At 40.4% G+C, this 25,187-nt stretch overlaps 1 protein-coding gene across 4 annotated transcripts in view; it reads right to left on the bottom strand.

The window, feature by feature from the left end:
* Window positions 1-25,187, bottom strand: part of ntrk2a (neurotrophic tyrosine kinase, receptor, type 2a) — a 128,525-nt gene that overhangs the window by 11,599 nt on the left and 91,739 nt on the right. For 2 of the 4 annotated variants that reach the window (XM_033618834.2, XM_078170684.1), the window contains 4 exons: window positions 18,499-18,629; window positions 9,438-9,610; window positions 8,991-9,146; window positions 6,170-6,260 (listed from right to left, as the gene is read on the bottom strand). In XM_033618834.2, coding sequence (XP_033474725.1) covers window positions 6,170-6,260; window positions 8,991-9,146; window positions 9,438-9,610; window positions 18,499-18,629 — 551 coding nt within the window. The remainder of the gene's footprint in view (window positions 1-6,169; window positions 6,261-8,990; window positions 9,147-9,437; window positions 9,611-18,498; window positions 18,630-25,187) is intronic. The other 2 variants (XM_033618835.2, XM_078170685.1) reach the window with 1 other exon arrangement.

Raw genomic sequence — 25,187 nt, 5'->3', positions numbered from 1 at the left:
GTGTGTGTGTGTGTGTGTGTGTGTGTGCGTGTGTGTGCGTGTGTTGGTTTTATTTTTTTTTTCCCTGGAGAAAAGAGCTTGTTCTCCTGGCCAGGCCCAGATACAGGAAAATGGTTGACGTATGGGTTTAGCTGTTGTTTATTTTAGTGCTATTTATTTATTTTAGTGCTGCTGCAGCTCATGTCAAAAGATTGAATGAATGAATGAAGTCCAGCAAAAAAAATGTTTTTGTGTCTGACTGACGAATTGGAACAGTTTTTCAAACTGGTCCAGTTTTGAGAGACAGTGCTGCATCAGGCAGCTGTTAAAACAGGCTGCAATATAACCACCTGAGGCATGTGTGTACCGTCAGTTTACGTCCACTTAAAGTGCTTGTTTTTGCCGATGACAGACTCAGACTGGTATTTTAAAAGTGTCTGACAACACTGTAAAAAGGATCCCTACAGAGACGGACCTTTTTGTTAAAGAGTAAGATCCTTTTTGTTTAACCAAAAACAGCCCCGAAGTAAGGGGCTCCATTCAAACCAGACTCCATTAAAATAAACAATAATTTTCGCATGTATAGAGCTGGCATATTGTCACATCTAACTGGGTGAATTAAGGGTTTATGTCAATCAAACCTGAATTGGTAAATGTTGGAACAGTGGTCAGACTAACAAAGACAGCTTTTGTTAGTTACATTTTGTCTATGTGGACTTTAAATGAAGTCTGTTAAATAATAATAAAATTATTACTTAATTAAATGGAGTCTGGGTTTGGTTTGCAATCTCAGGGCTGCCCCGAGTTAAATAAAAAATTCTCTTGCTCAATACTGGACCAGTTTAAAAATTGTTGTTCCCATTCGTCAAACAAAAACACATGGAAAAATAGGATCCAGGCTGAAAAATACCAAAGTTACCCTTTAATCGTCAAGTTAAAGCAATATGAAGTCTTACAGTAGCTGCTGGACTCAGTTCTGTGGTTTGCTAAAATTATTTGTTTTTAATCATGTTCTGTTTTCAAAATGTCTGTTTTCTGAGGTTTTAGAGTCACTAAGGGGGGTGTAACAGTTCTAACTTGGGTGGCCAGAAACTCTCTAGCGTTGCACTTTCCTGAAACACCACGGCTTAAGATTTTTCTGTCAAATTTTATATACATTTTTGGTAGGTTTATGTGCGTCATTATGCGACTTTGATATGTGGTTTCTGGTTTTGCGTTTATCCTCCATCTGATAGATTTTAATGCGTCGACAGTATCATATTTATGTTGGTCTGTATTTTAGACATAGAAGCAGCAGTGTTTTGTCTGTGCACATGCACGCTCACTCCTGCACAGATAACTGTTCCACTATGGCTCCTCCAGGTGCTCCATTAAGAAGCTGTTTGTCTGTGCTGGTCGGGACCCAGAGACGGGTAGTAAAAAAAAAACCAACACCAGCCAAATTACTCTGCAGAGATTGTTTAGCTCGGCTTTGTTACCAGTGTTTTTCTACAGTCTGTGTCAGCAGCGTAAAACAGTCAGCCTCCAACGTTAAAACCCAAGCAGACATTTAATTTTCTTTCATCCTACACATTTGGGCATGAAATCAGTTTAGTGGAGAAAAGGAATGAATTCCTCCCCAACTCCTGCTGCGAAGAATCCGTCCTCACACACACACACACACACACACACACACACACGTACACACAGAGGCAGCATGGAGAGGCTCAAGGTTTGAATCGAGGCATCCTGTCTGTCTTCTAAAGCACGTGTCAGGTTCATTGTGTAACGGGGGATTCAATGACGTCACCACAGCCCCTTCAGTCCAACGCCTCTGCTTCTATTTCCCTACACACACACCACACACACACGCACACATGCACACACATGCACACTCACCAGCACTGGGGGGGGCTCCAATTCCTCTATGACTCATCTTTGCTCCTGTCTGACGCAAGACCATGACTGGGTCTCTACACTACCCACCCCAACATCACACACACACACACCTCTCTGTCTTTCCTGGATGCTGAAATATGGCTGGATCACTGTGTTTTACCTCCCACCATGCTGTACCTCTCTTCTGCTTTGCTGTTTCCCCCTGTCTGTCTACCTTTCTGTCCTTTTCTGACATTTCTCGCTGTTTCCCCGTCTCTGATATCCTGTTCTGTGGATGTCTAAAGCTGCAGTATGTGTTGTTATTGAATATCCTGTACTCTGTATATAGGATGCTTTGCCCGCAGACCTCTCCTCTCCTCTCCCACCTCAGCATGTGTATGTTGCTTTATAGCTCTATTACTGCCTTTTCTGCCTTTGTGTATTTATTTATGTCTTGTTTTCTCCCTCCCTGGCCTCCCACCCTTTTTCCTCTCTCCCCTCTCTCTCTTTTTTCTCCAGCTCTTTCTCTCCTTTCATCTCTTTGCCACCCTCCCTCCCGCCTCCGTCTCCCACACTTCCATCCCCCTCCTTCTCCCCCTCTCTTTCTCTAGTACTGCCTCGGCATACTAAACAGAAGTTCTCTGATTACTTTTCTTCCTGAGAAACGTTGGATACAACTCCGAGGTTCACCGCCACTGCCTTCACACGTTGCCATGACTACAGCCTCGGCGCTTAGCTTTATTGAGGAGGGGTGAAAGGAAGGAGGAGGAGGAGGAGGAGGCGGTGGCGGGTGGGGGGGGGGGATGGGGGGGGGGGGGGTTGCTGTGTGTCGTCACACAGAGATAGTACAAAAGAAACCCACACAGGAGAGACCTTAATCTTTTTTTTACATCTTTAATTTGATGCCACACATAACTAGTTATTTCAAATTTAATCTCAACGGTGTTCAGAAAGAGACTAATGAAAAGTCAATTTTCCTTGTGCTTAGAATACAGATTGATTGTGGCCATGTGGGTCTTGTATTTTTGACCTTTTCAACACTGTGGCTGAGCTGTGCAACCCAGAATAAACGTTTGCTTTGTACGTTTCTGCAAACCACGGATATGATGCATTTGTACATTATGTTTTTTTATGTTTCCACACTGCTGTGGTTAACATGTGGTTATGTACTGACACAAAAATCACTTGGTTATGGTCAGGAAACGATCATGTTTTGGCTTATAATACCACTTTTTGGTGGCACAATCACAGCTTTTTATTGTTTCGTGCTTTGTGGTCTCAAGCAGTGGTCTGCAGCTTGGCAGCCGTCTCGCTTAGGTATCACGCCAACCAACATCCCCTCCACCTCCAGATGACAGCCCATATACTTGCAGTCTGAACTTCATCACTTTAGAAACATTGATATGATACATACAAATGTAACGTATCCATGGTCTGCAGAAATGTACAGACCATGGAGAGGCAGGGTACACCCTGGACAGGCTGCCAGACTATCACAGGGCTGACACATAGAGATAGGCAACCATTCATGCTCACATGTCTTGGGAGGAAGCTGGAGTACCCAGAAAAACCCCACACTCACACAGCGACAACATGCAAACTCCACACAGAAGGGCTCCCCCACCCCAAGTTCGAACCAGGAACCCTCTTGCTGTGGGGCAACAATGCTAACCACTGCATCACCGTGCCACCTCTTACTCATTTTAAGAAATAGGGATACACATACCAGGAATTTTCTAATGAAGCTTAGTGTATGGTGCTTCAGGAGGACTATCTTTATGATTCATCCACTCACAGTTCCGCTCTGTCTCACCCCCCCCCCCGCCCCCCAATCAGCTGATTATGAGTGCTTGCTCTTCCAGTTAAACAGTTAAACCAATCAAATTTTGCAACAGTCACTATCAGCCAGTGATGTCACTGCTGTCAATCTTTAAATCTGTTCTCCTCCCTGCTGCTGTCAGTTGTCATTTTAGGCAGAAACGTCGCACCATCCTCCACTCCAATCACCTCCAGTCATCATATCCAGCGCCCAGGTCGAGCTCATCAAAAGCCCACTCCTCATCACATCCAGATCCTCAGCACACTCTTCATTTTATAACTATCACCACTCTTGAAATATATGACATCACGAAGTGGTTCAAATGCCAACGACTATTCACATTAATCATCATCTCTCCTGATTGAAGTATTTGTAATCCATTTTCATGTGTATGCATCATAATTTCTATTGAACTATAATTTGAATACACTCGTAACTGTGTTAGATACAGTAAAAAAAAAGATGAATCTATATGCAAGCTACAACCTAAAATCTGCTTTCCTAACAAACTAACAATATTTTTTTTCTATTTTTTTTTTTAACTACACTGAGCCTTTTTATACTAATTATGGCAACAAATAAAAAATGCTTTAGAATCAAAAATAAAATGCAAAACAAATGCCATTACTGACTAATACATCCATCAAATGACCTGCAGGTCACAGTTACCTCTCTGAATGTTATTGTTAAGGTTATACTCTTTCTCTCATTCTCTCTCCTCCGACTTCACTGTCACTGTCACTCATGTCACTCTGTCACAGTGGACGGCAGTAAGAGCAGGAAAAATGGACAGTCACTATCAATCAATCAGTATGATTTATTAGATTTGGGCCTTTTGGAAAGGTGACAGATTGCTGTATACAAGGGGGGAAAACACACACACTTCCCAGCTGTCTCTTGTACCCCTGAGTTATCTTGACACTCACAGTGGAGCTGCTAAACGCCCCTGCAACACACACATGCACATACTCATACACAAAATGTGCACCCACGTAAGTTTTTTTTAATAATGGCAGCTAAATTTGATCTCCATGTCCTTTTTTGCAGAGTAGTCCTTTTACACCACCCCTGAGATGTGTGTGTTTTATATCCTGCTGACCTGCAGTGTGAACAGATCTGTATGCATGTTTTGTGGGAACCTGTAGTCTGCATTATATTGTATTGTATACATAGATGCACATTATATCAAGCTCAAAATATCAGTCTTATAATGCCATGGTTCAGTTTGATCAGCACAAGTATAACAAAAAAATATGTTTTTATGTTTAAATCCAACTAACCAGACAATGTGCAGTTTGTAAATACTCCCATGTTTGTTTCATGATATGACATTTTAGAAATTTGAGATGTTTTATACATTTTCTCAAAGGAGATACAACAGATTTTGGAGTGCTTATTTCACTGTCACAACAACAAACAGCAGATTTAATTTGTGTCTTAAAACTGCCTCCAGGTTCAAATGTATTATTTCATCTGCAAAGAAAATAGGATACCCACATCACAGTATTGTCAGTGAAAATATAATCCTTTGTTATGTTATCTCCTAGAGTTCATTTGTAGTTCATAAAAAATGTGTGCTGAAATAACAGCAACAATATCATGTGCAATATTATTCTTCAATATCATTTTCTCAGTCACATACAATACTACTTCTCATTATTATATCATATTTAATATAACATCGATTATCAGGAACAGTCTGTTTTTTCCACCATTTTAGCTCATTTTTAGTATCTCTAGCACTTATCGTACTCCTATTGTTTCTCTATGAGGCACTGGTTTTTGCTTCTGCTCCTTGAAAACACTTCTTATCTTGTACATTTGTATAGTTTTAGATATGTAATACTCTTGTTCTAAAACTGGGCCTACTGGAACCCACTGGTTGTCTGGTTGGTACTGGTTGTACTTTGAAGCATTCTCTGGCACAAGAATTTCCTTCGGGATAAGTAAAGTTCTATTAAATTGAATTGATTGAACTGAATATCATTACCTTGTCATTGATGGGTTGTTCAAAAAACATCACAGGTGTCTTTTGGGGAGTTTCTGATGTTTTCTTTCTGTCTTTTTAATTGTAATAAATAGTTTTCATTGGAGAGATGTACTGAAATATGCTCTCGTCATGCAGCTATTTAGTTGGCAGGCCTCTGGTGAACAGCAGACTCCTAAATTTAAAATGAACACCTGCCTAATAAAGAAATAGTGAATAAATTATATCGGAACAAAAAGACTTACAGCTGGTGTATATCAGCCCTCAGTGGCAGCAAATGCTGCAGTAATTATCCAAACAATTATTTTATACACAGTATGACCTAACAAAGCATGCTACATATCCTCCCTCCCTACATACAGTTGGGTAAGCTACATATTAATTTCACTGCACTACACAGTAAGCGTCTTACTGTAACTCCGCCAGAGTCCGTCAGTCATGCCCATGCAGGGGAAGAGCAGAGAGGGACCCATGCAGCAGGGAAGAGGCAGGCTAAAAGAAGGGCCAGAAAAGATATCGACACATACACCTACCCTGTAGTAGTCAGTGCTGTAGACGTCTCTGGACATGCCAAAGTCTCCGATCTTTACCAGCAGATTCTCGCCCACCAGGCAGTTCCTGTCAGAAAACAAACAGAACCAAACAAAACTAAGTGCGGAGCAATTTCAGCAAGAAGTTGAGTGTGTGAGCAGTGTTTGGAAGGTTACTTTAAAAATGTAATATTTTACAGATCAAGCATTCTCGGAACCCATCGGCTGTATTCAGCGTCTGACTTCCAGCAGACGGTGAATACAGCCTCTGGGGGCAGACCCCCGATTTTTTGGCATTCCGGTTTGATTTGGGCGGAGGAGGCGAATTTCCGTTTCCAGACTCTACATTCACTGAATGTAGAGTCTGTATAGACTACAGATTAAGTTACCCTGTGAAAAATGTAAAAAGTAGGCCTAATATACTTTACTTTTCTAACAAGTATTTTAAACCGGGCAATAAACCTGAAAAATGTCAGAAATAGTCTGTGCCAAAAGAAGGCATTCCTGCATGGCAAAAAGATGCAAAGCAACAAGATGAATGTTTTATTTTACGTATAAACTTTTGCACGTAGGACATGCTCCTGGATCAACATCCCAAACATATTTCAGGACCAACAACCGATCACAGCCCTCTGACATCATCAGTGTCTAGTATTCCAAATTGAAGTTAGTACAATTTAACAAAATCCTCAGTGACATTGAACCAAAACCTTATAAGCTACTGCAGGGTTAGCGAGTAGTGCTAATGAATAAGCTTTCCAATAGGTTGAAATATTGTTCACTAACATTAAGAATAAGGATAATGTCATTTTTCAGTTGCAAAAACCTACGATGGAGACATGGAAAATCATCACCATGTTGACTCTGGATAAATGTTTATATTTATGCAGGACCATCATCAACATGTTGATCCTGGATAATTTGTTAATGTTGATCATGACCATCACTGTCATGACGATCCTGAAAAGAATCGCTGATGACCATCACTGCTATGTTGATACTGACATGAACAAATGATCACAAATCAGCATGATGACAATGATGATGGGCCCGGATAAATCTAACCAAATCTATTCTGGATTGACATGGCAAAAAGGAGGGAAAACATGTTGACTGCAGGAATTTGTAACTGAAAAATGCTATTAACCTCACTCTTTATTAGTGAACAATATTCTAGCCTATTGGCAAGCTTACTTGTTAGCATAGCCTACCTAGTTAGCGAGATAGCTCGCTAATATTCTATTGGCATACTTATTTATTAGCATAGCCAACCTATTTGGCAAGCTAACTCACTTACATTCTACCCTATGAGCAAGCTTACTTGTTAGCATAGCCTACCCAGCTGGCAAGCTAGCTTGCTAATATTCTCGTCTATTGGCAAGCTTAGTCATTAGGATAGCCAACCTACTTTGCAAGCTAACTCACTAACAGTAGGCTATACACTATTAGCAAGCTTAACTGCTAGCATAGCCTACTTAATTAGCAAGCTAGCTCGCTAATATTCTCGTCTATTGGGACGTTTACTCATTAGCATAGCCAACCTAAGTTACTTTGCAAGCTAACTTACTAACATTATACCATATTAGCAAGCTTAACTGTTAGCATAACCTACCTAATCAGCAGTTAACTTGCATACCTTACAAAGTTTTTGTTCAATTGTACTAACTTCAATTTAGAAAACTAGCTTATCTCTGAAGAAGCACAAAGAAATACTGGAAGAAGCACAGGAGCAGCACAGTGATGATATAAGAGGGCTGTGATTGGTTAATCCAAGAGCATGTCCTACTGAAAGGACTATATTCTGATGTAACCCCTTTATAATCACCGACCATTTGATTAGTAATTGTAAATTTACATTTTTTTTACTTAGTTACTGTAGCTTATTAGTTTAGATGTCAGTTAATATTTCAGTAGTAATAGTAATGGTTTATCTCAGGTTAACAGAGTTTCACATGTTTTTGTTATGATTTTGTTTCATTACATGAGAATCTTTCACTCACTGTGGAACTCAATCAATCATAGATCATAGATATCTGTTGTTTTACAGAATATCCACTGTAGTGCTTTCTCTACTGGCCACACTGGCTCTCTGTCATGTACTGACTGATGGGACTGGATTGGTCTGTGCACCCATAAATTATGTCCTAATGAGTGAATTTACAGAAACCTCAAGGCAACCTATTACATTTGCAAAAATGGCCCCAAAAAAAGTGTGTTTTAACTTTGTCATTATGAGGTATTCCATAATGTAGAAGGGTCTGAATAAATTTCCCTGTATAATGAGGCGTTCACTAAAGTGGAAACAGACAACTTTTCAACTCCGCCCTTTAGCATTTCCAAGTGGTATTATTGTTGGCGTCGCTGTCGTAAAGAAAAAACAGATCGCCTTCTGTTTTCCTCAGAGCCTAGCAACTACCAGCAACACAGGACTCACTGCATTTTGTTTTACACTGTTAGTTTGGTTGTTCTACCATCCGCCACTTTCATGACTAGGGATAGTAACTGCAAATAACTTAAAACGATACAAAAGCACTATCCTATTTCTGTTTTGGTTGTACAGTGGTTGACGCACTTCCTTTGTGCTGTAAATCTTCATTTGCGTGGGAGATCGAACCAGGTGGCAGACAGACTTGCAAAGTGAAAGTGAGGCTTCTTGGGAACCAATCGAATCTCTGGTGGTTTCATTATTCTATAACCATTACATTGTGTAATCAACTTTTACTTTATAATGATAAGTTAAAAACAAAAAATCTTGGCTATTTCCAATTTAAGGCAATACAAGTAAAGACAGAGTGAAGTAACAGAAAAAGTGACAAACCTGGTGGCCAGATCACGGTGCACAAAGTGCTGTGATGCCAGGTAGACCATGCCAGATGCTATCTGCTGGGCAATGTGCAGCATCTGTGACTGGGTCAGCTCCACAGGTCTGGTTGTCTGGCCCTCTGCCATCAGAACTGCGTCAGGACCGTGAGCCCTGCGAGGAAACAGGTGGAGGTTTGTCACGTAAGCCCAGTTATTGTTTGGTGGAGTCATTTGTGTTTTCTGAGCAGCCTTGTATCAACTATATTACATCTGCCCCTCTCACAGAAAGCATTTAGAAGATGGAGCTGGATCTCTTTAAAACAGCAGGAGAATATTCTACTTCACAGTCTTTGTGTAACAATGCTTCTGATTTCAACATTTTTTAGAGAAATGCAAATTCTTCACTATAACTGTAGCTGCCATTTTGATAACATTTTGATGTAATGAAGGAAAAGATTCATGCCTGAGGAACTTGTTGAGGTCACCATGTTTCATGTACTCAAACACCATGATGAGAGGGTCGCTCTCCACGCAGACTCCATAGAAAGTGACAATGTGTTCGTGCTGGAGGTTGGTCAGCAGCTCAGCCTCACGGTGGAAATCCTTCCTGGCATTTTCACTGGCCTCTTTGAGCGTCTGCACGCACAGAGACACACACAGAAGTGACATTTTAATACACTGACAAATGAAAAACTCACACATTATGCCACGTACACTATTGGCAATTAGTCATCTTCACAGTGCACCCAGTCTGCTCCAATTTATTTGGCTGATGTCCACGAGGAAAGAAAAAAAGCGAGTGTCTTGCCTTGTAAAAGTGAGTTACAGCAACTCGGCACACACACTGTGAAATTACTGGCACTGAGCAAAGACTGATACAATGGCAGAGCAGGAACAAATTTTATATTAATGTAAGCCATTACAAAGTACAACACTGTTTACATTCATTATATTCCCTGGTTCCCTCTGAAACTAATCTTTTTCTTCCTTCCATGAATCAGGAAATCTGTCAGGGAGGTTGTGTAATGCAAGCATCTGTGACAGAGACAGAAAAAGACTGTGTCCGTGTGTGTGTGTGTGTGTGTGTGTGTGTGTGTATGAAAGAGAGGGAGGGAGGGAGGGAGTTGCAGGAAATGAAAGTGATACGGGGTCTGTATTCATGTCACATCAAAAGAAGAAATATATAGAAAATTCCTCTTGTCCTACATGAATAATTGATTGTCTTCCTACAGTATATGACATGGATATAAGTTCGCTTTCCACCTTGTGTGTGTGACTGTCTGTCTGTGTACTAACACAGCAGCTCAAAGCTCCTATTACAAATGTAGGTTTAAAGGACAAAAAGGAGTCACTTAAGAAAGCTCAGGAAGAAGGAAATGACCCGCGACCTTTCAGCTTTAACGCTGAGATACTAGAAAATGAGACGGACTGTAACTCCACCCACCCACATATTCAACCAGTCATATATCATGATCAAAGACTCAGTCCTGTACATTACAGGCTGTAATGTGATACTACATGATGATCATATGGTGAATTAATACAGTATGGATACTGTATAAAAGCCTGAGCTCCAATCTCAGTTTGAAATGTGATATCAGGCATGTATGGGAAATCTGGATTGTCTGACTGGGTTGACTTCTCTCTTGATGAGTTCCCACATGCTGAGAGTGATAGCCCATGTTAATAGATGTGTTGTTTGGATTCTTAAAAAGTTAGAGAACCCTTGTTATAAAAACAATGATACCACCTTTAGGTTTAAAAATTGTAATTAATGGCTTTATTAATGGTCAATAAATCATTTACTGATGCTGTATCCTTTAGTTAAAAGCCATCTTTGTTTAGTATTAATAACATTAATAACATCTTTGTTTAGTATTAATAACAATGCTGTTGTCAATGTTGGCGATCCATTCATAAATAAATAGATGAGTTTTTTACTTTTCATGAGGCTGGCAAATCTGTAGTTATGAGTCATTCCATGAAACCAGTACAGTTTAGACTCTGACATTGTAAGATTTCTTACTGAAATGTATTAATTTTCTGAACACTGCAAAACATTACCAACATATTTAACTTCTGGATAATCATATTTTCACACCTTGGGCATTAAATCCTGACACTACTAAGTAGGTCAAATGAGGCGTCTTCTTGATATATACATTTGCAGATTCCACACACACACAGATTGAGATACAGTTACACAACTCTCCACACAAACTTGTAATAGTTTTGCAACAAAAATGACCCCTAGCTTGATGAACTAAAAAGCTATAAAGACAAAGCAAGTGTCTGGTCTCACTCCGAAGTCGTTGAAATCCGACACTTGGGCAGTGACTTGTGGCATCAGAAACCAACAAAAAAGGTGTCCTTTAACATCAGCTTGATACGTGGCCGGTTGCTGTTATAGTTTAACGGCGCCTGGCGGCCTCAGGGGGAAACGTGGTGGGACAAAGACGAAAGTTAAGGCCGCGAAAGCCCGAATGGGGCAAGCAGGAGGGGTGGAGGATGGGTCCAACAAACACCGACTTTCACCCAAGAGAGTGGTGTTCACGGCCCGTGAGATTCTAAAGCGAAACACTGCCATATATGTATGTTGGTGAAGGAAAAAAAGTAAATTCGCGGTGTTGTACCAACGTACTGTGAGACTGCATGTAAATGTTAAATTTCATGTGAAAACAGAAGTTATTTTTTGAAAGAAGAGAACTTGACACAGTGTCCCAGAACATCAACAACCAACGCACCCAGGGTACCTTGCACGTTGTATGTGGACGTGGAAAGTCCATGACCAGAAAGTCAATATGTGATGAGGTCGGAGTGAGAATGTGTTGGAAAGAGGGAAAAACACCATCCACAACCTGGCAACCCACACTTGGTGCTTATAATTGTTTCCAACTTATCTGTGAAGCATTGTTAAATGACCTGTAAACTATTAATTAAGCTATTTGCAACTTATAAACCTTTACAAGGAGTGACTTATCAAAATAAGTCAAGCATAGGCTACTAAATAATAAATGTTAAATGGGCCAGCAGTTGTATAGTGCCTTTCCAGTATTCTGACCTCTCAAAGTGCTCTTTGCACGACAAGTCACACCCACACACAAAGCTACCTTACATGGTGCCATGTGCTGCTCAGTTTTTAGCACACACACACACACACACCAGTAGAACAACCATCGGCAGTTTGGGGTTCAGTATCTTGCTCAAGGATACTTTGACATGCAGACTGGAGGAACCGGAGATTGAACTGATGATCTCCTGATTATTGGACGATCCGCTCTCCCCCCTGAGCCACAGCCACCTATAAACAGCATTATTTACGTCTGACTGATAATGGTCTGCACAACTCATACTGCACTGTATGTGGGATACACTGTGCTCCTGGCACGAGACAATCTCTGATCCAAAATCTAATTAAAGAAAAACAAAATACTTTCTTTCCTGGCAAACACATGCTCTCAGTCTGCCAACTAAAACGGTCAGTGTATCAAGTGACCGCTGTAAAAAAATATTGAGCAAACCATATTAATGCTAAATTCATAATCATCTACCTATGAAGTACCACGCTCTGAGTCTCCAAACTCAATACTGCCTTAAATTCCCAGGCTAAAAGCCATAATATTGCACTGTTAGTCATCAGGTCCGCGCACTCTCAGGTCCCTGGACAAATAAAAAGTAATCAACAGCCTCCATCCTGGGAATGTGGTGATACACATTTACATGTGTGAAGGAAACATTATTGGAAGTGCTACGTGCTCATGATTGATGGCATGCAGGAGTGGAAGCGTGTATGTATAGGCGCGTGCATATTTCTATGTGTATCTGCACGTGTTAAAGTGTGCCTGTGATCGATGGCACCTCAGTGTATGATATACAGGAACAGTAAAACTGGCTTCTGTATTATGGCTGACTGGCTGATTGATAACCGACTCTAAAACCAGGACCATTAAGCTCTATTAGCAAGCGCAGGTTATTGTAATGTGGTGTACATGTTTCTGTAATGTAACATGCATGACAGAGTGCAACATGAGTACAGTATGCACATCAGGAACAATGTACTTATGAGGGGAGGGTGAAGGCTTTGATGATGATTAAATGCACCAACACATCTTTGAGCTGCTTTGCCTACATACATATTTCTACTGAAATGTTGCACAAATCTTAAAGTGAACTTCCAGAAAGTCTGCAACAGAAAACACAAATCATTGTGCAGCAAGATTTCTTAATCAAAGTGCCAATAAGAACTGCTATATTTCAGTTTCCTGTACTAACTATACTAAAGCCTCTCTCTCACTGCACAAAAAACCCACTTACACCCGCCAACATCTGGCTCTTGTATTTAATGGGAAAGGTTACAATCAGCATTCACTCCCAGGACAAATGACTCTGCAGTAGTTACAGGTATTTATCAACTCCAGTTCTGATTGGCTCCAATTGATAGTGATGGAAGTATGGCACTCAGGTGGATGCGTTATTTTTTCCAGCATGATGCAATGACGCACCACCACAAAATACCGTCAATCCAAGCAGCGCTCCAACATCGTTCAAAATTAGTCAGCACAGATTGAAAGAGTACCTGATTAAGTAGCAGATATAAAAAGAAGTAACCACCGTAACAATTTACATTTACTTTGACTGTTTATAAGAGACATGTATGACTGTAGCCACGATCCATGTAAAGCCTACACAACAAGCCTCTACAAACTGCACCCACCATCAGTACAAGACAAAGCCACCAACTCAGCGGTTATTTAAACCCTGCTACAACATGACCGTGTTGTGAATACATGTGAAGCCACAGGTGCGTCATAATTCACTTTATTCATTAACTTCATTCATCAAGGAATTCTTATCAAAACTCATCAAATACCGCTGCTATGTCAATGGAATCGTCAAAATGTGATGCTGCAACTCAGTGGTGCCAAACTGGTGGGCTGCGGTCCAAATTTGCCTTGCAAATGTGTCAAGTTTGTAAACAAAAAAAAAAAAAAAAAAAAAAAAAGATAGATTGAGTGACTTATCACCAGCTACTTGACAGAGACAGCAAACTAGCTCAATGACATGGCTGAACTGGTCCTGTGGCTGGACCAGTTGGGAACTATTGCTCTAGGTAGCCTCCTGCATTGGTTATGGACATTTATGGACGGCATGTAAACTGATGGTTGTTACATCCATTATGTCTTTTTAAAAATGCACTTCTGTTTTCACAGGAAATGTACAGTTCCTGCTCGTTACATGCATACAGTCTTTCTCAGATAAAACTTCTCTTCTTTGCATTTATTCCCTTAGGTTTGGCAACAAAGCTCCATGGTTAGGTTTAGGCAAAAATCTTAGCGGTATGGCTTAAAATACATACAGTTCTTACTGACATAATGTCACGTACGCATATAGGTTACTAGTGTAGAATGCTTCACATAGCACACTACTTTGTTATTAAAATAACTCCACCGATTTTTGGTTTCATGGGTGAAACAAACAGCAGGCTCTCGGGTGAAAGTACGTTCTTTGTTTGATCCATTTACAACCCCTCTGGCCCACCCTATACGGACTTTCTCGCTCTTTATACTACAGTAGTTTCTGGCAGCATCGGAAATAGAAATGCGCGTCATACCAGCACAAAGAGTGTCTCCGTGTCTGACACAGACATCCACTGACAAGGAGGTGGTATTTGATAAGTTTGGCTGTGGCCAGCGGCATTAGAAGTAGTTGCTGCCCAGTGTGTATCATACCACTGTCATTGTGCATGAAGACATGATTCACCTTGTAAGTAACAAAATGCAACCCTTACTCTTCCCCAAACCTCAAATTTAACCGTCCGTCTTTCAACCACTTTATTGCCAGCTAAACACAAACTTCTGCTTTCTTTGTAACAATGGGCATCAATATTTAAGGGTCAGTCCATCAAAATCACCAAAAATCTGTGTTCCATCACAATGATGAAACATGGTGTAAGTTTTGGTTTTGTTGTCCAAGTTTTGACACATCTGTCTGTGAGATTTCTGCTTCCATCCCAGAACAACAAATATGAAAGGTATTTTGATTGTGGTGCTTCCAGCATTAAAAATAAAGACATCACTTTGAACAGTTATCATTTGAACTACCATACTCTCTACCAAAGCCCTTTTTAGTTTGTTTTATAATTCTAGTGAACTGACCCTTTAAAAGTGAAGGTAATGTCATCATTTGTTTGAGAAATCTACTTCCACCAGCTTTCATCACGTCTCCTCTTTGTTGATGCAGCAACAAGGAGGAGGAGGAGGAGGAGGAGGAGGAGGAGGAGGAGGAAAAGACAACTGGATAGAAAGGGTGAGTCATACCAGTTGACAAAAAGATGAGGACGAAAAGAGCAGGAAGAGCTATAAGCAGGTGGTACATTAGCTAATTGAAAAGAAAAATCCAATGAATTGAGAGAGTTAAATCAATGAAGTGACTCCTAATGACTTAATGATTCATCTACATGCAACCACACCTATCTCAGTTTGAGAAACACTTTATTTTTAGTGTAAGTTGACTGAGCTGATTATATAATGTTTTGCTGTACAGATTTGATATTCAGCACAGCAACACGCAGCATCTTGTTCTACAACCAAGAACTGTGCTTCCTAGGATTTTCAGGTGCATATTTTACCGAGAGCTCAGACCGAGCTGAAGCTAAGCTGGCAGCAAACATCAGCGGGCCGGCAAGCGGTTTAGAGAAAAGAAGTGGAGGATTTGGGGAGAGGAAAGCAGCGGGATGAAGGACTGCAGAGGAGAGAAGAAAAAGTACTGCAGGTGAGAGTTAGAGGTGAGGCGTTAAAGACAGGAGAGGAAGTGGGGACAGGAGGAGAGGGAGGGGGGAAGGGGGGTCTCTCACAGGTCATGTATTGTTAATGAGAAGATCTCCACCAGTCAGATCCTGTTTCACCGCAGACCAGCAGAGAAAGCATCCTTGATGGAGAGATACATGGTGATGGCAGGATGCTCCCAGGGAAACCATTCAATTTGACCCCGGAAGTCAGCGGTTTGAGTGTAATTCCACCTTCTGCTTAAAGAGAAACTCTTGGAAGGAGCAATTTTCTAGCAATAGAGGAAATGGAGGCAAGGAGATGGCGAACATGGAGCCATTTAAAGGGGCATAAGTTATCTGCTGTAAACAGTATTTCAAATATATGTCAGATCTCGTTGCAAAATATATGGAGAAAGCAATAACTTCAGCTAAAATAATAACATTATAAGCTTTGCTTTGGTGCCACCAATCACTCTGCATCAGCAGGGCTTTTCAAAAAATCTCATTTTTGAAAGTTGACTCCTCATAAATACCTTCTTCGTGATGCAGATTGGATGCTGTTTTATTTCTTATTAGAGAGACAATCTGTCCTTCAAAGTCAATGAAATCTGTCTAAGTGATTAACATAGGTGGCTCTTAAACGTACATGGTATCATCAACGGGGACTTACAATGCTCATTTCGAGGTTTATACTTGTATTTTGGGTTTCTAGAAACCTGTTAACATGCTTAAACAGTCAAAAAACACTTTCTTGTCTTCATACAGTCTGTGCTGGAACACCTGTATTCACCCCCTGTCTGTGACGCTCCATTTTAGCCCTCCTCCTGAAAAAGTCCAGTCCGCCCTCCTGTGTCTGTCTCTGCACCATCATTGCAGCTAAGGGAATGATTGTACAGAGAATAGTGCCACTTTTGTTGTGAAAAATCACCAATCAAAGCTAAACCAAAGTGTTTACAACTGGACATGTTCCAGCAATAAGATCAGAATTTGGGGAGGCATGAACATCGACCGCCAAGATCTCGTGTTTCTCTGATGGAAGCATGTAGCCACATGTAGCAGTGTACAACCTCTCTCTCACATGCACTGCGAACCTGAAATTATCTAGACATTATCTAGAGGAGGTGTATGTGAGAAAGCAAATGTACGAATCAGTTGGATCAGACATTACATGGACTTTACCCTGCCAGCTCCCTGGTACAAAGTTTGTGTAATTAAGTCCATGTGTGAACAGAGCGGCTAATATTCCGGAGAATTCACACCGAGCATGTGGGCGTGTTGATGGCATTTCTATCATGCGGCTTGTGCAAAATCAGAAGCAAAAGAACATCCGCGGGTGAAGAAGTGTCTGTTCCATGAAGATGACAACAAAAATATCTGGAGAGACAATGAGATCTTGGAAACTCTGTCGGCTGAAGCTGAAATTGTCAAATTCAAGGAACAGCAGGAGCAAATGACACCGCCTCACTGAAGCTAACTTGTATCAACAGGTGCATTCTCTTAATAGGCATCACTGCTGCCAAAAAGATGCTAGCTTTACGCTGGAAACCTCCACACAGTCACAAAACTCAGTGGATTAACACATATATTGATATCATCAATGTGGAGCCATCATTGCATGGTGTAAGAGCTGGGTCTCACAGAAATACGTGAAATTACGTGCCGGTACCACGGAAACAATGCCAATGTAAAGTCAGGATCCATTGTCGTGGTGTTGCTGGTATTATTTCTGCATGGCAAGAGATGTCAGATAAGATTAAGGAATTGCTGTAATTTTCACTTCACAACTAAAATTTTAGTTTCCTTTCATCCTGCACATATTACTGAATAAGGAATAAGTTTGTTTGCTATGTGCGTTGTGTTATATTTTGCTATTGCTGGAGCAAAATATCAATAAAAAGTTTATCACACACAGTTATGAGCTGACGTCAGCTTGTCTTGAAAGTAGGACGGAAAGTTAGAAACTGAGTATTCAGACCAATCTGAAGCCTGAAGTTTTTGCTCACATGGATAATTTTTTACATAAGTTTACCTCATTATTTGAAACTTTGGCACCACCTAATATGGACAACCAACACTGTAACATTATATACATGACAGACAATAAGGAAAAGCATGTGGTGGTGCAGTGGTTAGCGTTGTTGCCTCACAGCAAGAGGGTTCCTGCTTCAAATCTGGGGTGGGGGAGTCCTTCTGTGTGGCGTTTGCATGTTCTCCTCATGTCAGCGTGGGTTTTGTCAGAGTCTTTCTCGGGGTCTTTGGACTTCCCACAGTCCAACAACATGCAGACTAGGTTAACTGGTGACTCCAAATTGCCCGTAGGTGTGAATGTGAGTGTGAATGGTTGTCTGTCTCTGTGTGTCAGCCCTGTAATAGTCTGGCGACCTGCCTTTCGCCTGGTGTTAACTGGGAGGGCCCCCTGCGACAATCAACAGGATAAGCGGTTATGGAAAATGATTGAATAATAGGAGCCCTTTAAGGACAATAAGGCAATTAAATGACTATTAGAGCAAATGCAGGAGGTCTGGGACTCTTTTTCTTGACATACTGTAGCAAACATCTTCTAAATAGCTACAGTATAAAATGCCTGTGTCATGTCTGGATTCAACTCACTGCTGCTCTATGAAATATGTAGACCTGTAACTTTAATGTACCGTGTCACTAGGACTTTAATATTTGAACAGTAGAAAATCTATTTGAATTTCTCTGGAGTTTGCAATAATAAATAAATAAAAATAAGACCATTAAGCTCTGGGATTACCTTGACAGCCACCAGTATCTTCTCCTGGTCAGGTGAGAGGTTGTAACACTCGGCCAGGAAGACTTTTCCAAAGGCTCCTTCTCCCAGCTCTCTCTTCAGCACGATGTTGTGTCTCTTGATGTGCTGGACAACTGTTGAGCAGAGGAAAGACAAAAGAGATGAGAAGAGCTTCACACATAATGTGGCCATCTTGGTTTAGAAATGCTGTACACGTTAGTGGCTGCAAAAACAAGATGCCTGTTGTTGTGACACATTTTGTTAAATAAACAGCAGTTGTTAAACTCTGATAACATTGTGCCTCATTTAAATTAATTAGCTCAATTCATGTGAGGTTTATTAGCCTGTCTGTGTCTGTGTCATTACCACAGCAAGACAAAACTATGACACAAGTAAAATATGTTGTATTGTAGATTTATCTTCCTTTTGAGCAGCAGGCTGTGCTTACTCTATCACAGAAGTCTGTTTTTCTACAGTGGAAAGATGTTAGATGTATGGAGATTTTATGTTTTTAAAAAATGTTTCTCTGTTTTGCCGTACACTACTTTGATCCAGTTTTCAGTGTAATGTAAATGTTTAAAAAAAAATGTGTCTGTCACTGTGTTTCATGTGCGTAATCTCTCCCTGCCTTCTGCTCACCCACAGTTGGATCAGAGTCCACAAACCTGCTCTCTGTTGCTAAGTAACTCGTGACTCCATGCCAGCTGATTTTTTTTTTTTTTTTTTTTTGTGGAAAATTTGGCATCTTACCACAGTGATGATACAAGATTTTATTCTACAGAACGATTAACAGCGTGGTGCCCTTACTATAACCTGACTAAGCCCCGTCTTCTTGACTGCGGGCCAGATGTGCAACCGTCTGCATGCAAGGGAACACGTGTTATCCTATAATACATGCACTTGGGTACTCCTTGAACACACACACACACAGAGGGAGAGATAGAGACGGAGGACACCAAGACCTGAGATTTATCTGTGATGTGATTAAGAGGCGCATTTGAAGAAAAGCTGTCCACTCAGAATATCACATTAAAGCCCAGCTAGACTCTCAGAAACTGAATCGATTTACACTGTGAGCTACTGAGGTCCACCATAACCCAATATTGTACAGACAGACAGAGAGGGGGAGAGAGGAACACATCCACCATGCAATGTATGCATGTTTGCATGTCTGCTTTGCAAACATACATGTAAACCCTGCCTCCTATAAATTATGCCTATGTAATGCTAATTTGTTTTGCAAAATAGGTTTTGGGGGGAAAATGAATTATGTTCTGTGGTTGCATCTTTTTAAGTGAAACAAGTTCTGCATACATGCTCACACAGAGGCAGTCATGGTGGATGTGACTGTGTAACAGCAGGGCTTTCACTGCAAAGATATTAGTGTGTATCCACACTAGACTCTAGTGTGTAGAATTTAGTTGGATTTAGCAGTGAGATTGCAGACTGTAACCAACTGAAACTTCTCCCTTGTGCTGTGCGTGTAAGTGAGCTATGGTGGCTAAACAGTCATGAAGTCACAACTGACTTTTTTAATGTGTTACCCTGACAATCAAACCCTGCTAAGTGCTTGAGTGCCAAGCTTTAGTTGCAACTAGAGGATTTTGCATCACAAGACAAACAGTGAAAGTTTTATTTTTACTTAAATATTTGTTATCTCAAGTATTGTTCTTCGCAACACACACATACACACACGCAATAAGAAGCTGCTGGGGTGTCTCCGCCACAGGAGGGCAGGGCCCCAAAGGGTGACACTCTGCTCTAAATCATTATGTGTTAAGGTTAGTGTAGCCTTAGTTATACACATTTACATTTTGGGGTTGCTGTAATTACTTAAGTTTAGTAATTTATGCTGCTACAGTATATTATGATAAGATATGTGCAGTAAATTGTAGCAGGAGGTATTTCACATTAATATTTTGGACTTGCAGAATGGAGTTTTATCATTACATAGCCTACCATAGGCCTAATTAGTTCATTATCATTTGTGGCATTTTAACTATTATTTATTTATTAATTTATATGAGTAAAATTTGCTTTGCTATTTAATGTCTCCTCTGCCTAATAGCATTCTTTGGTTCCTTCCTACCACCCGGCGAACAGGGAAAGTCAAATCAAACGTTGCTCATCAGCAGGTGCACGGCAGCTCTGGCTAACATGCTAACAGGCTAACGTGCTAACAGGCTAACGTGCTAACACGTTCATTGTGGATTCTACAGCAGTTTATTGAGGAGCTTTTACTTTCAGTGAGGTGTGTGAGGACTTTCTGCTGTTTGGGACATTAATGGAAGCGGGACAGAGAGGCTAGGTGGACTGGTTACACTGGGGCAGAGAGGCTGAATCGACTGGTGGAGTGGACTTTTGCATTGGGATGAAGGAGCAGAGGACTTCGCCTGCACGAGGCTGGCGGTCAGACAGGTGAGCACAACAACACGCGCTTGACAGGAAAACGTCACTGGGCAAAACACCACTGTGTTAACTGTGTGTAAAACCTGCAGCTCTTTTTTGTGGCTGTAATATGTGTTTGTGGCTGCAGCAGCAGCTGTGGAGCTTAACTTATATGTGTATACATCTCTTATTGTCTGCTGTGCTGGTGTTATTCTGCTCATAATTCTATAAGAAGTGTCATGTTATAGCCCATAGCTCTTTTTATTTATTGTCCTTTCTGTTTCATTGTCTGAGTGTTGCCTCTTTTCTAGTTGATTCTGGTGACTTTACACAGACAGAGGCTGTTGTGTAGCTAAGTGATCATCACGTGTGCACAGGCTGAAAAAGTTCCCTCTCTGGAAAAAAATATTGTTGGTTTCATGTTACAAATGAGTGTTTGTCCAACAATATTTGGCACATGGCACACAGGCCTCTAGACCAGCAACTCTCAAACCTGTGCTCACCTTTATTCTCTGATAACTTAACATCCAGGGGCTGGTTGTATCAAACACCGTAAATTAAGATTAAGTCCGAGTTAATGTGGTCATGTTGTCATGATCTGAATTAGTGGTTCAGATCGTTTTCTTACTGTACGTAAGGGCTTATACACTTTTGTATAGTATGTTTTCCTTCATGTGCTTTGGTTTTATGGTGATGTCACTGTTTTGCTAATTGTGCTTTTGTGTGTTTGTTTGTGGCTATGTGCTCCCTGTTGTAATTTTGTATAGTATGTTCTTATTGTTTTTGGTTATATGGTTATGTCATTGTTTTATTAATAGTGCTTATATCTTGTTTTTACCTATGTGCCTTGCTATGTGCTTTTGTCTGTGGTAATCTGTTTGCTCTGTGCTTATGTGCCCTTCTATGGACATTAACATTACATTTACATGACTAAAGTGATCATATTAATTAATGTGTACTGTTTCTTTCTAAATAAACAGAAACATAGGGTGTCCTTGAAATGTTCAATTAAGTATTTATGGTGTTCTCCTTGTCTTGGACTTATACTTAAGGAATCCCAAGAACGTTGCACAAAAGACCTTAGCAACCAAAGCAAGGTAAAAAAAAAAAAATCCCCACAACAACCAAACATTTAAGGTACCTCTGACTCTTATCAAAACTGCTACATGACTGAGTTTATGGGGATAAATGAGAAAAACTAACACACTAAGAAGAGAGTTCTGCGACCAGACGAACCCAGTGGATACGCTTTTGATTTTACACTTTAGATTTGACTGAGTTCATTTTCATTGCAGTTTCTTCCTACAATCGTTTTATATTTCCTGGTATTTGAGGATCAAATTATGTTTGTATTCCTCCAGAAGTATAATCTTTTCCTCCTCTAACCAATAGGCTATGGTTTCCTTTTCTTCTTCTGCCATTTTTTCACTATCTAACTATAAGCCAACTTTGTGAGACGATAATAGGCATCACAAGTGCAAACTGAAGCAAACAAAATATCCCTATGGAAACTTTTACCGCTGTGAAATCTCTTTCAGTGCTGTAAGTGAGTTAACATTTTTCCTAACTAAGGAACCCTTTTAAAGGATTCTGTGCAACTGTGCAAGTCCCTAGGCTAAGGAGAAATTAAGCCTTACGTGTCATACTTAAGGAGAAATCTTAAGGTGTTTTGTGCAACCGGTCCATTCAGGACGTTTTTAGGGCAGTCTCTTCCCCTCCGAAACAAACGGACTCAGTGATTTAAAGCAGTAAAAACACTGAATAAAATAATTTCACATAAAAACAAGTGTTTTTCTGGTGTTGCTTGTCACAGAAGGGCTGTTTACTACCCACGTGAAAACAGGAATGCCCTATGACAACCCTATCTAGAGTCAGTGTTTGGTTTGTCCCTTCTGGGCTACTGTAGAAACATGTTTAAAACAAATTAAATTACAAATTAAATGTGTTGTCACTTCACACTTTGCAGATGAAGTATGTGTAAATTAGTACCATACTGTATAAACATTGTGTTTAAAGGAGATAGGGTTCAGTGTGTGGAGGTATTACTGTGGCTCAAGGTCAGTGTTTTCACATAAACACACAGCATGTTAAATACACTGTGTATTGTGTATTCATCATGACATAATTGTCTACAGTTCAAAAACAACAGTAGCAGGTCACAGATCTCAGTGCACCCACAATTCCCTGTGCAGCAGCATCAGCACACAATAAACCCACATCCCCACAAGCCAACTACCCACTATTTTACCAGCTAATTACCTCACCGCACCATTTCCTACTGTGGTTGTGTAATGAGCGTTCACCCATGAAAACGCCTCGCATCACTTCTCCTTAATTAACACCCTCAAATAGCAAATAAATTGATGTGTGCAGACCAATGTTTCCACTACTGCTTTTGCTTTCTTTGTCAGGAAGATTTGGTGTTGTCCTCCCTGCCTCTCCTGTTGTTTTTTACAATTTGTCTTTATTCTTAGATTTATAATGTGCCATTGCTGCTAATTCTGCATTCATGTATTCAAGAATTTTCCATAATTGCTGTGCATAGCAATCAAGAACTTTCAAAATGAAGTTATTTTATTTTTTATGGCCCCATATCGCTCATGAATTCTGCTTTCCAGCTGTCTGCCTTTGCCAATTTTACACTCCTTCTTCCACGCTGCTTTCATTATTAAACTGTATCTCTTTGTGTGCTGCAACACATCACCCGTCTTCTCCTCAATCAGTAGCCTTAATTAAGATCTACAGAAATATTATTCCCCATTTACCAAACTTTACACTCTTGCTCTCTGATGTTTTTCTTAATTAGTACCCGTTTTCCATGCTTATCGTATTTGCTCATTCTCCCTCATTTAATATCCCTCCATCCAGCCTCATTATCTTACTCGCACTTTCCTTTTTTTAGCATCCTGCTGCTCCAGCATTTATTCCTCACTGTTGCCGTTCCCGTCATCTGCTAAACCTATCACTTTTTAATCAACATCCTCTAAATGCTAACATCCAGGCAGGCACACATACTTCCCCCCTTTCTGCAGCTCCATCACTCTGCTCCCGTTGCTTGTTTGTGATGGCGCTTACAACATTACCATCAAGAGGAGTGATATTCCCCATCAACCAACTCCTCTCCCATGTTTTTCCATCCGTCCTTTTCCTTACTCCTCTCCGCACCTCCCTACAGAGCCACCTCACACACCTATCCCCCTTAATCAGCTTCTTATAAACAACCAAAGAAATTAATGTCTCGGGACATAGTTATTCCCCATTTTCCATCTGCCTCTTCTTTCCTTCCTCCTTCTTTCATCTGCCCAGAATCTTTCCATTAACCTGGATGCTGGCATAAAAAAGCATGGAAATTTTGTGTTTGATAGTTTGAACCGAGCAATGCGATAGGTCAAAGATGCAAACATGTATGACAGATGCTTTGAAAGCAGGACTAACAGGAACATTTTCTCTATCTGATTCCTCACGCAGTTAATGTCATGACTCTGATTTCTCCCTTTCTTTTCCAGTGCACCTCATTCCACCGCTCCCAACTGTATGCCCTCCTATCAGGAGGTGTAGCTAATTGTGACCTAAATTTTCATAAGCTTAGCGTGTGTGTGCGCGCGTGTGTGTATGGGTGTTTTCAAGTACTGTATGCGTGTGTTGACGTGTGAATAACTTTTTCCAGAACAATGTTAATCCTCATTCCCTGGATACAAAAAAATACAAACCCCAAAAGATCTGCTGGGATGGAAACGATGGAAAAATTGAGAGATACTGTACACAAAGCCAAGAGGACGGTGTAACATACCAGAGATGAAAAAAAGAAAAATCTCTCCTTTAGTTCAGGGCTATAGTTACTACTGAAAAGCTGAGGTCAAATCCTCTGTATTCTCTCTCTGAGTTTAAACACTTCTATTTAAAATTTGGAATTCAGGGTTGAACAATGAAAAACTAATTTGCTTTTTTGAGGCTCAGTATGCTTGTATCTTCTCCTGTAAGGGACACTTTTCATATTAGCTTTCATGGTATAGTTAGATGAAAGGATTGATATTACTGTCATATCGGCACAGTTAGCTCAGCACAAAAGAAGTAAACTGCTTGGCCAAGAAATAGTCTAACATAACTCAAGTTAAACCAGAGCATGTCATCCTACACTTTGGTTTTAGCATTCATTTTTCAGTTTTAGGGGTACTGGTAGGGTCAGCTGTTTTCTTCTGTTTCCAGTCTGTATGCAAAAAAAAACTATATCCATTTTCCTGGATAATACAGCTGCACAGTGTACACTTATCGTACATTTATATTATTAAAATCAGGCTAATGTA

This window comes from Epinephelus lanceolatus, chromosome 9 (assembly GCF_041903045.1).
Source record: "Epinephelus lanceolatus isolate andai-2023 chromosome 9, ASM4190304v1, whole genome shotgun sequence".
Lineage (NCBI taxonomy): Eukaryota > Metazoa > Chordata > Actinopteri > Perciformes > Serranidae > Epinephelus > Epinephelus lanceolatus.
Note: the sequence above shows the minus strand (reverse complement) of the source record. Positions and strands in the feature narration are given on the sequence as shown.